At 39.6% G+C, this 14,325-nt stretch overlaps 1 protein-coding gene across 1 annotated transcript in view; it reads left to right on the top strand.

Annotated features, from left to right (window-relative positions):
• LOC127441463 (chromodomain Y-like protein) overlaps nucleotides 1-14,325 on the top strand; it is a 56,978-nt gene that overhangs the window by 36,182 nt on the left and 6,471 nt on the right. The window contains exons 2-5 of the mRNA XM_051698916.1: nucleotides 4,891-5,704; nucleotides 6,910-7,172; nucleotides 7,387-7,559; nucleotides 7,694-7,904. Coding sequence (XP_051554876.1) covers nucleotides 4,891-5,704; nucleotides 6,910-7,172; nucleotides 7,387-7,559; nucleotides 7,694-7,904 — 1,461 coding nt within the window. The remainder of the gene's footprint in view (nucleotides 1-4,890; nucleotides 5,705-6,909; nucleotides 7,173-7,386; nucleotides 7,560-7,693; nucleotides 7,905-14,325) is intronic.

Below are 14,325 nucleotides of genomic sequence, written 5' to 3'. Positions count from 1 at the left end.
CGGGGCAGCAGACATGCAAAATGTATCATATAACCATGTTCGATCGTTTTTAGCACCCAGTCAGAATGCCAGTAAGAGCTCGCCATACGTCTGCGTAACGGGACAGAGAGCAATTTGGTATGTTCATAACATGATATAATGCGTCGCTCACCATTGGGAAGCGGTTGCGCATAATGTGAGGCTTTGAAGTAGCAAAGCCCTTTATTGAACAGTGTGAGCATCTCGTGCATGTGCAATGAGTGCTGTAATCTTTTTTCAATCTTTGTAATCCATTACAAGATATAATGTGCCACTCACCATTGGGAAGCGGTTGTGCAGAATATGTGGGCTTTGAAGTGAGAAAGTCCTTTATTGAAAAAGTGTGAGCGTCTCGTGTGAGCGCTGTACTCTTTTTGCAATCTTTGTATGTTCATACATGATATAATGCGCCGCTCGCCATTGGGAAGCATTTGTGCATAATGTGCAAACTTTATTGCATGTGATTAATGTGAGACACAGAAAACATATTGAACAACATTTTGAACAACAATATTCCTTTCCCGATGTTGGGCCTCATGTATTCAGATAGAAGACAAAGGTAGGCCTAACACAGTCATAAAAACCTAACTCAGGCCCCCACATACCAGGTCATAAATTATACTGATAAAAATTGTGCCAAAATCAAACAGAGGGTGTCCAAAACAGACTACAAATCCCATGAAGCCTTGCTCACTAAAGGATTGAACTCTCAACTCTATTGGATGAGGCACACAACAGAACGTCCCTCAAACCATGACATCATCAGGAGTAGAAATACCTCTGAAATGCTTCCGGGATTTGCTTCCAGCAACTTTGATCGCAGTGTATAGACGCAGCTCATCGCTGCTCTCAGGTGCAACCTCGTGGCACTAGGAAGTAACGTCCGACTTGAAACTGTGGCCATACAATCTCCATCTCGCTGGACGAGTTGAGATTACTCTGTGTTCAACCGAAAACTCTAACGGATCCGAAGGAGACCACCGAGCAATCCGCATCTTCATCCGTTTGCCTGCAGAAGTGAAGAGATTAAAGATTTCTCTTCCATCTTCTGTCAAGTCGAAATTTCTGATTTCTCGGCCAGCCCGCTGAGAATTAGCAGCCGTACCGCCCGCAGACAGAGTGAGGAAACGGCCTCCCGTCATCACCCGAGCCTCGAGGAACCGGGTCGGAGTTAAAGGACGGATGAACACACATTCTGCATCCTCATGCAATTCAAGTAAGAGGTTTTCATCTGGGCAGAGATAGAATATTATAGTGTGTTATTCTTGTGTCAAGGTTTTTGCTTGTACAGTTTACAGACCGCCACGTCCGCTCATTATTAATACTCAGGGTATTAATTATCACGAATTTGTTTTGCTGTATTGTGGTCCAACCACATTGGACTGTTGTGCATTTCCGCCATCGCAGGTGAGACCGGCAAACTGAGTTTATCCATTAAAGAGTCAAAGAACGCGGGACTTTTACGAGCCGTCCACTGCGTCTCTGAGCGATAAACTAACAGCTGCTTTCTCTCCCACGATCGCGAAATCGGCTTTAGGGCCATCACTTAATTCTCTCTCTCTCTCTCTCTCTCGTACTAACCTTACACACACACACACACACACACACACACACACACACACTCGCTCTCACACATACACACACCCTCATGTGTTATAGGATTATTTTGATTTCCATATCTAATCATATCACTGTTTAGTTTGTAGTTGTAAGTCGGAAGTTTATTGACTGCATTGTATTAATTATTAATTGATATTACTGCATAAATAAACTTTGTTATATTACAAAGAGAAGTGTTTTGGTTTGTTTTGCATACACCTGTGTCATGCTGACGGGATGTCAGTGCTCGGATTCAAGCCTTCATTCATTGTTTTTTTCCCGAAAATCGATATTCTTCAGATGTCGATTTTCCTAAGAAAACAATCTAATATTGAGACTGTTATACTATCTGGTTATTAGTCCCTGATTCCAGTGTGGTGCCCCGTCAATGTTAATCCTTATTAATATTCTATTGATTTTTGATAATTGATAATTATCTTTGATGATTGTTGAATCTGAATTATCAATAAGCTAGTGTTAATTTTAATTAATGTTTCATCGATGTTAACCATTAACGATTATCTTTGATAATTGTTGATTTAAAGGATTAAAAAAGCTAACATTGATTCTCATCAATGTTCTATTGATTTTAATAATTAAAAATTATCTTTGATAATTATTAATTATTGCTAATAAGCAAACCCGCTCCTAAACGTAGCACTACATTTGCTGGAGCCCCATATGAGGTTTTAATGAGTTAGATTCAATTAATTAATTTAAATATAAATTAATAACTAAAGAAATAATTATTAATGATTTCTGATAGTAACACTGATCTAAACAACCAGTAAAGCCCTACACCGACAAACAGCAGTGGGGATGAGGGGAACAGTGTTGTGTGTCAGGAGCACTTTGATGTGTGTTCTGGGGGCATGTGCCGGCACGAGGTGATGCAGTAGAGGGCTTCTAGACTAGAGATGATTCGCTGTCTTGAAGGAAGAAAATTCTAAGGAATGGTGTTTGTGCACCTGCTTTTATAGCGGACAGCTTCGCGCCTAAAAGGGCGTGGCTAGAACACCATAGCCAATATTAGAAATTTGGCATTATTGTAGAGAGGTTTCAAATAGGTCGTGTGGAAGGACAACTCCCCTTATGCATTAGCATGCAATGTCAAGTGTAATGAGTCGTAAGGGAACTGTGTGTTTAATTAGGTAGTTAATTAATTAATTAATTAATTAGTTAAAAATGGTGCGATTCACAGCCCAAATTACTTTAAACCATCATCGAGTAGTTAAAGCTTTTACTGATCTCATGTAAATTTGCTCATAGAATGAGGCACTAAGTCTTTGATAACACATTTTAATGTCATATTAGTTTGTTTTATATGTTGGCTCAAGCGTCCTCATATTTAAATACACTACCGTTCAAAAGTTTAGGGTCACTTGCCTGAAATGTTTCTCATGATCTTAAAAACCTTTTGATCTGAAGGTGTATGATTAAATGTTTGAAATTAGTTTTGTAGACAAAAATATAATTGTGCCAACATATTAATTTATTTAATTACAAAACTAAAATTGTATTTAAAAAAAAAGAGTTTTTGAAATGGATGACTTGGACCGAATAATTAAGAAAAGCAGCCACCAAATGCCCAGCATATAGATGGGAACCCCTTCAATACTGTTTAAAAAGCATCCCAGGGTGATACCTCAAGAAGTTGGTTGAGAAAATGTCAAGAGTACATGTCTGCAAATTCTAGGCAAAGTGTGGCCACTTTGAAGATGCTAAAATATAACATAGTTTTGATTTATTTAGGATTTTTTTTAGTCACAACATAATTCCCATATTTCCATTTCTATTATTCCATAGTTGTGATGACTTTACTATTATTCTAAAATGTGAAAAAAAAATAAAAATAAATAAAGAATGAGTAAGTGACCCTAAACTTTTGAACGGTAGTGTATACCACTAAACACCTCCCACAGTGGTGTGGCAGGTGTCTGAATATTCGCAAACAGTATGTCGCTGCTCAGCTGTTTCAAACTTCTTTTCAGCTCTGAGCGAAAAATGGAAAAGCACTTCACCATGAGTGTGCTTGGGCCTTTACCGACTGTTTTGCTGAGAAGCATCTTCAGTCGGAGGACACACTTGTTGATTCAGAATGTATAACTTTACCTTGTGAATGTGTGTGACTGTGTAATTATCCCCCTTATTGAACAGTGATGTATCTTATACAAAATATTACACTCACATATTCACATTTTAATCTTTTTGACATCCCTTCAGTGTCACTGAAAAGCACATATAGAGCTGCTACTGAGCAGTGTTTGGTGTGACCCAGCACAATAATCAGAATCCGATTACATTTTCCTGTTATGAAGTGATGCAAGGATTTGCTCATTATTTTTCAGCTTTTAAATTATAGTTTTTTTTTTTCTGTTGTTACTTGCATTACAGATACGATTTTAATTTGATAGATTATTGCACAGAACATTTTATTTTGTAGATTTTCGGAAGCGTACTTCCCAGTGCAAAAGACATTCTGTAAGAGTATGCTCGGTTTGTGCATCTCTGTGCATGCTTAATAAACTCCATGAAGCCGCTCGCACAACAGCAGCTCTACTCAGTTGTATGATGCAAGGTATCGGGACATTTTAACGAGAACAAGTACATGAATGAAGTATCTAACCTGATGCCAGTCCTTTAATAAATGCATCATTCCTTTTGTGTGACGCTTCATCTTTGGAAATAAGGAGTATTCCAAACTTCATATAATTTCTTCATAGTGGGCCAAGGTCTGTTCTTTTTCTATAAACTCTTACGGGTCGCATCAGAGCAGTCAAAGGGGCTGCAGATGGCCTGCAGGCCTGATTTTGGACACCCCTGTGCTATATGGACCTTTTGTTGTAAGTGTTGCTGATCAGTGAAAGGTGAAAGGAGCGTAGGCATGTCCAGAGACCGCAGCCTTGTGGGTGTCCCATATGAGATCTTCCAGTCAGGAAATCCAGTATCAGATAAAAGATCAAGTTTCCTGTGCATTCAAACCAGCCTATCAGGAACAATGGTGTTGAAGGCAGAACTTTTATCAGTAAAGAGCATCCTCCTGATAGAGGTTAACTAACTGCCAAGGTGTTCTGTGAAGTGCCAGAGATATGTGATCATCCACTGACCCTTTAGGTCAGTAGACAGATTGATGCAGGGGATGGTGCAGTTTATGTATGAGAAGTAAACTTACAGACTTCTATTTTGTAGCTGGTTGTAGCTGATTTTTCTTCTCAATTATTATTTTACATTAATTTCACTAAGCAATAATTTTATCTACATGGCTGTCTTCAGGTGGAGAGAATAGTGGGTAAACGGAAGAACAAGAAGGGGAAGACAGAGTACTTGGTCCGCTGGAGAGGCTATGGCTTTGAGGGAGACACCTGGGAGCCAGAGAGTCACCTGTCCAGCTGCATCGAGTTCATTCGTGAATTTAATCGTCAGCACAGTGAGAAGCAGAAAGACGGAACGTTACTACGTTCAACACGTGGCGCTCCCAGCACAACCGGAGGCAACACTAGCATCAATGCACGCAAACAGATCAGCAGGCCTCATCAACCCAGCAGTAGTGCGACTCCTAGTCCAGAGAAGACCTCTCCACCTGCCCCAAGCACACCTTCCAGCAGCTCCACGAAGCGGCTTCAGCAACCACAACCTTCACCAGAATACATCGACAGTGACGCTAAAGCAAATTCACAGCAGCAGAAGAACAAGCGTTCAGCTAGCATGAGCAGCACTGGCGTAGCAAGCACAATCACTGATACAATCCCAATGGCAGTGCCAACTGCAGCCCCCACTGTGAGTGCACTACGGCGTAGTATGGACCTGGTTAAATCTGGCATAAAAATTCTAGTGCCAAAGAGCCCGATGAACAACCGCACTGACACAGAGGAGTCTCCCAGTGAGGCGGCGCACAGTTTGGAACAGGGAGGGCAAGAGCCAGATGCAGTTCCTCCTGAAGTTGCCCTGCTGGAGAAACCTGCTGGAATTGTGCGTGTACCGGGAGAGGAGCGGGCTCGTATGGGCACGAGGCCCAGGGCGCAAACAGCCCTTCCACCGCCACAGATCCCCATTACACCAGCTGCTGTGCGCACATTAAACGGGAAAGGTATGCTCATGATACCTTAGACTGAGAATATTATTTTCTTACGAGGTTTAGGAGAGTGGTTTTTAGTTCTGGGACTGGATGAAATCACCACATAATTATTTTTCTTCAGTCATATAATTTGATGGATTATGTGATCCAGTACAGTCCTGGTGCAACACAACAGGCTAAAAAACAAGCATTTGATGAATGAAAGCAGGTGCTCTGGTGCAGAAAATTAAGAAGCTATATCAAGGGTACCTCCTGAACTCGATACAAAAACCGTTTACTAAATTATTTCAAGTATGAAAATGCTAGTTTCCCATCAAATTTGACTTCCATACAGTGGTCTTGATTTTACTCATATGTTTTGGAACTTTGTATAACAGATGGAAATAATCACTTATTAATGTTTATGCTGCTTATAAAACATAACAGTAGTTCTAACTACTAATAATTTGTGATACTGAATGGGTAGAGATAGCATATTCTAAGCATGAGCCCTTTTTATATGCAAGTGCAGTTCACCAGAATGAATTCACTTTAATTTTTACCAATTATTTGACCATGGTGGTGCAATCTTAATACAGATTCAGATACATGAAAAAATACAATATAAAAAGTGAAACATAGATGTGGTTTCATAAGTCTGGGTCCACATTGAAAATACAAAATTTAATATAAACGTTCACAAAGGATTTTGAAAAGTTTTAAACGAAGAAACATTATAATGTAAAACTATAATTAGACATTAATTTTATGAATTTAAGAATTTTTAAGATTTAAGAAATTTGAATATTTAAGATTCTAAATCACTAATGAAATAAGCAAATTTGTGAAATTGATCATATTATGGTTATTTATGAAAGGTCAGATTTCCTTGCCTCCACTGAAGCACAGAAGATGCTCTGAAACATTCTTAAATCTGCTTGGATAACATGGATCATCATGTTTGGCATAATTTGTGGAGTCTATGCCAGCTGGAGTGCATGCTGTCATTAAGGCAAAAAAGGGGTGGGGTTGAGTAATACTAAATACTAAGGAAGTCTCAAACTAAATTTTTCACTTAATGTAATGCTAAAAAAGGAAACTGAATTCGATTAGTAAAGTGCAAAATAGAAGCATTTTCACAAGTGGACTAAAGACTTTTGAACGCCACTGTATATTTAGAAACATTTTCATGTATAAAGTCATTTAATAAATTGTTTGGTTTTATTTTTGTTTTAAAGGAGTCACTACTCTCATGGAGGCATCATCAGCCAATGGAACAGCCATTACACAGAGTGGTGCGGCAGGAGGGATGGGCAGCTCAGGGCTAACAGGAAAACGGCGTTTTGAAGACCGCGCAACTTTTGACAAGCGCTTGCGGTTCAGTGTTCGTCAAACTGAGAGTGCATACCGCTACAGGGACATTGTAGTTAAGAAACAAGACGGCTTTACACACATTCTGTTTTCTACTAAAACCTCTGAGAACAACGCACTGAATCCTGATGTAAGTCTAAATTTATCACATGCTATATCACAAAATTGTATTTTAGAAATATTGTGCTTTCAGTTCACACAATTATGTATAGAAATTGTCTCAACAAGTAGCCTGACATTTGACTCAGTACTTGTAAAATAATCTAATTCCCCTGTAGAATACATTCATCCTCTGAATTGGTATATCTTGACTCAAACTGACATGTGCTGAATGTGTTTGTCAGGTAATGAAGGAGGTTCAGAGTGCCATGGCCACAGCTGCAGCTGATGACAGTAAACTTGTGCTACTTAGCGCTGTGGGAAGTGTCTTCTGCTTTGGCCTCGACTTCATTTATTTCATCAGACGGCTCACAGATGACAGGAAAAAAGAAAGCATCAAAATGGCAGAGACAATCAGGTAAAAAAAAATTGTTTTGTTTGCTTTATCAAATCAGAGAGAGTAGGTATATATTAAGAGGTTTTTAATAAAATTTCAGTAGCAAAGATTTGATCTTCAGTAATATAAGGAAATGTGTTTTCTTTGGTCCTCAGAACATTTGTCAACACATTCATTCAATTTAAGAAGCCCATCATTGCTGCTGTGAATGGACCTGCTATTGGGCTTGGAGCATCTATCTTGCCCTTGTGTGATGTAATCTGGGCCAATGAGAAAGCTTGGTTCCAAACTCCTTACACAACTTTTGGCCAAACCCCTGATGCTTGCTCCTCCGTAACATTCCCTCTCATCATGGGAGTAGCCTCGGTCAGTACATGAATAGTATGGTTCTGCATGAAACACTTGTTAATTAACGCTTATTACACCTTAATATACAATTTACTGTATTTACTACTAGGACATGACATTTTAGATTCAAGTAATATTCCGGGTTCAATACAAGTTAAGCTCAGTCGACAGCATTTGTGGTATAAAGTTAATTACCACACAAAATTATTTCGACATCCCTCATTGTCTTTATAAAAATGTAAAGCTTTTAATTTTTATAAAAGCAGCTTGTGTATTATTTGAGCTGTAAAAGCCTTTGCACACCAAAGGCGATTATGAAAGTTGAATCGCAGATGAATGGCCCTTTCACATAGAAAGTGACGCGAAAGATCGCCGTTAGCACATTCTTGCCTTTTAATAGGTGGCGCTAATCGACAAGCAGTTTAACCCTGGTACGGTAGATGGCGCAAAGCACCTATCAGCTAGTCTGCCCTCCGCCCATCACGGATGAGAAGAACGACAAGTTTACAAACAAACGAGTTCTCTAGCGAGCAGATCAAAAAAAGAACACTTGTTTCTCTACAAGCTGCTGCAGTGATGACGAGTGTGTTGTTTATTTGCTCAACAAGAAAGAAAACATTCGAGACACTGGCACATTATGCCAAAAGTTTGGAATAATGTACAGATTTTGCTCTTATGGAAAGAAATTAGTACTTTTATTCATCAAAGTGGCATTCAACTGATCACAATACATAGTCAGGACATTAATAACATGAAAAAACTACTATTGCAATTTGAAAAAAATGTTCAGAACTTCTTAAACTACTTCAAAGAGTTCTCATCAAAAAATCCTCCACGTGCAGTAATGACAGCTTTGCAGATCCTTGGCATTCTAGCTGTCAGATTGTCCAGATACTCGGGTGACATTTCACCCCATGCTTCCTGTAGCACTTGCCATAGATGTGTCTGTCTTGTCGGGCACTTCTCACGCACCTTACAGTCTAGCTGATCCCACAAAAGCTCAGTGGGGTTAAGATCCATAACACTCTTTTCCAATGATCTGTTGTCCAATGTCTGTGTTTCTTTGCCCACTCTAACCTTTTCTTTTTGTTTTTCTGTTTCAAAAGTGCCGTTTTCTTTGCAATTCTTCCCATAAGGCCTGCACCCCTGAGTCTTCTCTGTACTGTTGTACATGAAACTGGTGTTGAGCGGGTAGAATTCAATGAAGCTGTCAGCTGAGGACACGTGAGGCGTCTATTTCTCAAACTAGAGGCTCTGATGTACTTGTCCTCTTGTTTAGTTGTACATCTGGCCTTCCACATCTCTTTCTGTCCTTGTTAGAGCCAGTTGTCCTTTGTCTTTAAAGAATGTAGTGTACACCTTTGTATGAAATCTTAAGTATTTTGGCAACTTCAAGCATTGTATAGCCTTCCTTCCTCAAAACAATGATTGACTGATGAGTTTCTAGAGAAAGCTGTTTCTTTTTTGCCATAATATTGTCCTTAAGATATGCCAGTCTATTGCATACTGTGGCAACTCAAAAACAAACACAAAGACCATGTTAAGCTTCATTTAACGAACCATATAGCTTTCAACTGTGTTTGATATTATGGCAAGTGACTTTATAGTACCAAATTAGCAATTTAGCATGATTAATCAAGGATAAGGTGTTGGAGTGATGGCTGCTGGAAATGGGGCCTGTCTTGATTTGATCAAAAATGACTTTTTTCGGGGCCTGGGTAGCTTAGCGAGTAAAGACCCTGACTACCACCCCAGGGCGTGCTGAGTGTCTCCAGCCAGGTCTCCTAAGCAACCAAATTGGCCCGGTTGCAAGGGAGGGTAGAGTCACATGGGGTAACATCCTCGTGGTCACTATAATGTGGTTCGCTCTCGGTGGGGCATGTGGTGAGTTGTGCGTGAATGCTGCGGAGAATAATGTGAAGCCTCCACACACACTATGTCTCTGCGGTAACACTCTCAACAAGCCACGTGATAAAATGCATGGATTGACGGTCTCAGGTGCGGAGGCAACTGAGATTCATCCTCCACCACCCAGATTGAGGCGAGCCACTACGAGGATTTAGAGTGCATTGGGAATTGGGCATTCCAAATTGGGGAGAAAATAAAATTAAATTAAAAAATTCAAATAGTGATGGTTCTGTTTTTTACATCAGTAATGTCCTGACCATACTTGGTGATCAGTTGAATGCCACTTTGTTTTTGTTTTTTTAATGAATCTTTTTATTTTTCACATACAGCTTTTCAGTCTTTTGTGTTGACAATACTGATGTTAGAACCAAGTTTACTGACAATTGTCATGGTGAAAATGAAGAAAAAAATGTTTTACAAGAAAAACAAAATGTACTGCTGCCAAAAGATAAACTGGGTGTCACAGTTGACTGCAAACGCTACATTATCAGTTGATTTGCCTTCACACGTTGTGTGTCCAGTAGATTTTGCTTGGAGAATCATTTAACTGTAGTTTTTTTTTTTTTTTTTGGATTAACGTTTTTTATTGATTCCTATATTAACACATAAAAGCAAGAACAAATATTATATTATTTACAACCCTTCCTCCCGAACATTAACCACCCAACACAACCAGATACCTCAGTGTCAAATACAATTGACGAAGATAAACAAACAGACAATAAAACAGAACAAAATATTTAGAAATACATTTAAAAAAGTATATGTTCAAAAACAAAAAGGCTACAACATACACATTTAAAACAACACATCTCCCTCCACTGCCCCTCCCTGAGAGCTCTCCAAAAAGGCCAAATAGCTGCCCCACCTCCTGATGAACATATCCATGTTCCCTAGCCTTCTATATGACAACTCTTCTCAAGCTGCCACCCTGCCCATCTCCTCGCACCACTCACAAAATGAGGGGGCTCCAGCTGACTTCCATCCTCTAAGGATAACCTGTCTGCCCACCATAACACCAGCCAGGATCCAATTCTTCATGTACTTATCTCCTACATCAATGACTGCCCCGTCACCCAAAATACAGAACCTGGAGCAAAAGGAGATCTGAGTACCCAATATGTTGGCCATAAAATTCTGGGCCCTCAACCAGAACTCCTGTATCTTACGACACCCCCAAAAAACATGGGTGGTGTCTCCATCTTTTGAATGGTATCGTCAGCAGGTGGTTGTGTCCTTAAGACCAAGCCTATACAATTTAGAAGGGGTCCAGTAAAATCTATGTAGAATCTTAAATTGCATAAGGCGCACCCTTGCATCTCTAATGCAGACTTGACGTTTTTAACAATCCTGGCCCACACTCCCTCCTCCAAAAACAAATTTAAATCTTCCTCCCATAATCTTTTGAGGGAATTTAAAGTCCCCCAGACTCTGAATTAGCAGGGAGTAATACACTGATGCCTCGTGACCTTTTCCAAAAGCAGTAATCACCACTCCCAGAGTATCTTCTGCACTAGGGTGGTGCGTGCCACTCCCAAAAACAGTGCAGAGTAGGTGGTGCAGCTGTAAATACTTATAAAATTGAGATCTGGGAATCCTAAAATTTTGAACCAAATTTTCAAAAGGCCTCAATACTCCACTCTCATATAGGTCACCGAGTGTATTAACCCCCCTCACAATCCAATCTGACCAACAGAAAGGGGACTTATTAATGCATAGTTTAGGGTTCTGCCATATGCTCGAAGCTACTTTAAATACATTTTAAACACTCTGGACACTTTTGTCCATATCGAATGTAAATGCAAATTAACGGGGTTTGACTTAACTTCTCCGATTAATTTGATCGAAAGGCTTTGCAGAGGCGAGATAGAGGCAAGAGCTTCCTTTTCAATACAAAACCAGGGAGGGGCTCTCTCAGGTGGAAGTGACCAATGAGCCAAATGTCTGAGACCGAATGCATAATAATAAAACAAAATCTTGGGTAGGCCTAACCCACCTTTGTCAATCGGCCTTTATAACTTATTGAATTTTATCCTGGCACGCTTACCATTCCAAATGAAGGACTTCGCTGTGCTGTCAAATTGCTTGAAATAAGAGAGGGGGACATCTATAGGGAGGGATTGTAACAGGTAGTTGAATTTTGGAATACAATTCATTTTAATTACATTAACCTTCCCAATCATCGATAAGTGTAATGAAGCCCACCTGTCCACCTCATTTGAAAACCTTTTTATTAAGGGATCAAAATTAACTTTGACTAAATTAGACAAATTTGCTGGGAATAAAATTCCCAAATACTTAATGCCCTGTTTGGGCCACTGGAAGGCGCCCGGCTGAAAGGCCGTTACTGGACAGTACACTGTCAGAGCCAAAGCTTCGGATTTAGACCAATTGACTTTGTATCCTGAGAACTTGGAAAAGGAATTAATAATTCTGTGGAGGCAAGGCATAGATCTAGTGGGGTCGGAGACGAATAATAAAATATAATCTGCGTAAAGCAGAAGCTTATGTGCCACACCTCCTGCCACCACCCCTGGAAAATCATCCTCCTTTCTTATCGCAGCTGCTAATGGTTCCAGGGCAAGACAGAACAATAATGGGGAAAGAGGGCAACCCTGCCGAGTGCCCCATTCAGAGTAAAATAATCTGAAATTAATCCATTTGTTTTTACTGCCACTACAGGGTGTCTATAAAGTAACTTAATCCAACCAATAAATGTACTCCCAATCCTGTACATTTCCAAAATCTTAAAATGATAATCCCATTCTACCATATCAAACACCTTTTCGGCATCAAGTGAGATGGCAGTGACTGGAGACTGATCATTTGCTACTGACCACATGATATTGATGAGACGCCTGATGTTATCAGAAGAGCTGCGGCCCCAAATAAACCCAAGTGGGGTTTATTGATCTATATGTATAAGAGATGTCAACTTAATCGGTTAGCCAAAATTTTTGACAAAATTTTTACATCTATCTGGATCAGGGAAATTGGACGGTAATTCTTACACTCACTTGGATCTTTGTCCTTTTTAAGAATCAGACTGGTCCAGGCTTGTGTCATGGTTGGAGGAAGCTTTCCGTTCTTTAATGATTCCGTATAGCCAATTCTGTAGCATAAGATCTAAAAAATTCAGCAGCAAAGTCATCTGGCCCTGGTAAGTAGGTAAGGCCTTAATTACCTCATCAAGTTCCTCCAAGGTTATCTCAGAATCAAGAGAATTTTTTTGCTCAGTCGTCAGTTTAGGGAGATCTAAATTTTCTAATATCTTCATCAGTAGACGAAGACATGGAACTATAAAGAATTCTTTAAAAGCATTATTAATATCAATGGCCAAGGTAAATATTTCACCACCAGCAGATTTCACTGAAGGAATTATAGAAAGACTCTCTCTGCTTTTATATATCTTGCCAAAAGTTTTCCTGCTTTGTCCCCTGACTCAAAGTATGACTGTCTTGCCCTGAATAACCAAAACTCCACCTTCCGCGACAAAATAGTATTATATCTGTATTTCAAACGAGTCAATTCTCTGAGGCCATCAGATGACATCAGCTCTGCCTCTGCACTTTTAATATTCCCTTCCAACTCCACGAGTTCTTGTGCTTTGTATTTTTTGGTGAATGAGGCATACTGTATGATCCGGCCCCTAAGAACCACCTTAAGTGCCTCCCAAGCCACGCCCACAGAGGATACTGAGGACCAGTTGGTCTCCATATAAACATTGATTTCAGTCTTTAACATTTGTTGGAAATCAGGATTTTGCAAAAGGGATACATTAAAGTGCCAACTATATGATTTCTTTTTCTCCGTATGTGGCAACATCTCTAAATTCACCAGGGCGTGATCTGAGACTAAGATATTTCCAATTGAGCAGTCAACAACAGATGAAATGAGGGACTTAGATATAAAAAAAATCTATTCTAGAATAGATCTTATGGACTGATGAAAAAATGTATAGTCCCTACCAGATGGGTTCAAAAGTCTCCAAATATCTGTAAGACCAAGATTTTTACACATCCTGTGAAGCGTCAGTGTTGCTCTAGGGGGCTTAAGCACTTTTGCTTCACTATGATCAAGGACAGATTCCATCAAAAGATTGAAGTCTTCTCCCAATATTATATCATATGGGGTGCCAGCAGCTTGCAACATCCCTTCAAGATCTATAAAAAAGCCTTGATCATCAGCGTTAGGTGCGTAAATATTACCCAAATTCAACCTTTGCCCCTGAATTTCCTAAAACAATAATGACTCTTCCTAATTTACCTTTACTCTGTTTGAGACATTTGAATTGTAGATGTTTATTTATCAGTATAATGAGTGAGTCAAATTCACTGGAGGCCACATAAAAAAAAATATATCATTACTTACTCAGTCCGTCAACTTTATAAAAGACGTCCTTTATGTGAGCATGTAGATATTTTGCGGTCATCCATAGTGTCCATTCTCAATCTGACCGGGAATTTCACTGTAAAAACGATCTTCCGTCAATGCAAAAGTTTCTTGAATGAAGTGTCATTCCACAAAACAA

The sequence above is a fragment of the Myxocyprinus asiaticus genome, chromosome 5, assembly GCF_019703515.2.
Source record: "Myxocyprinus asiaticus isolate MX2 ecotype Aquarium Trade chromosome 5, UBuf_Myxa_2, whole genome shotgun sequence".
NCBI classification, from domain to species: Eukaryota; Metazoa; Chordata; class Actinopteri; order Cypriniformes; family Catostomidae; genus Myxocyprinus; species Myxocyprinus asiaticus.
This window is presented reverse-complemented; position numbering and strand designations above follow the sequence as displayed.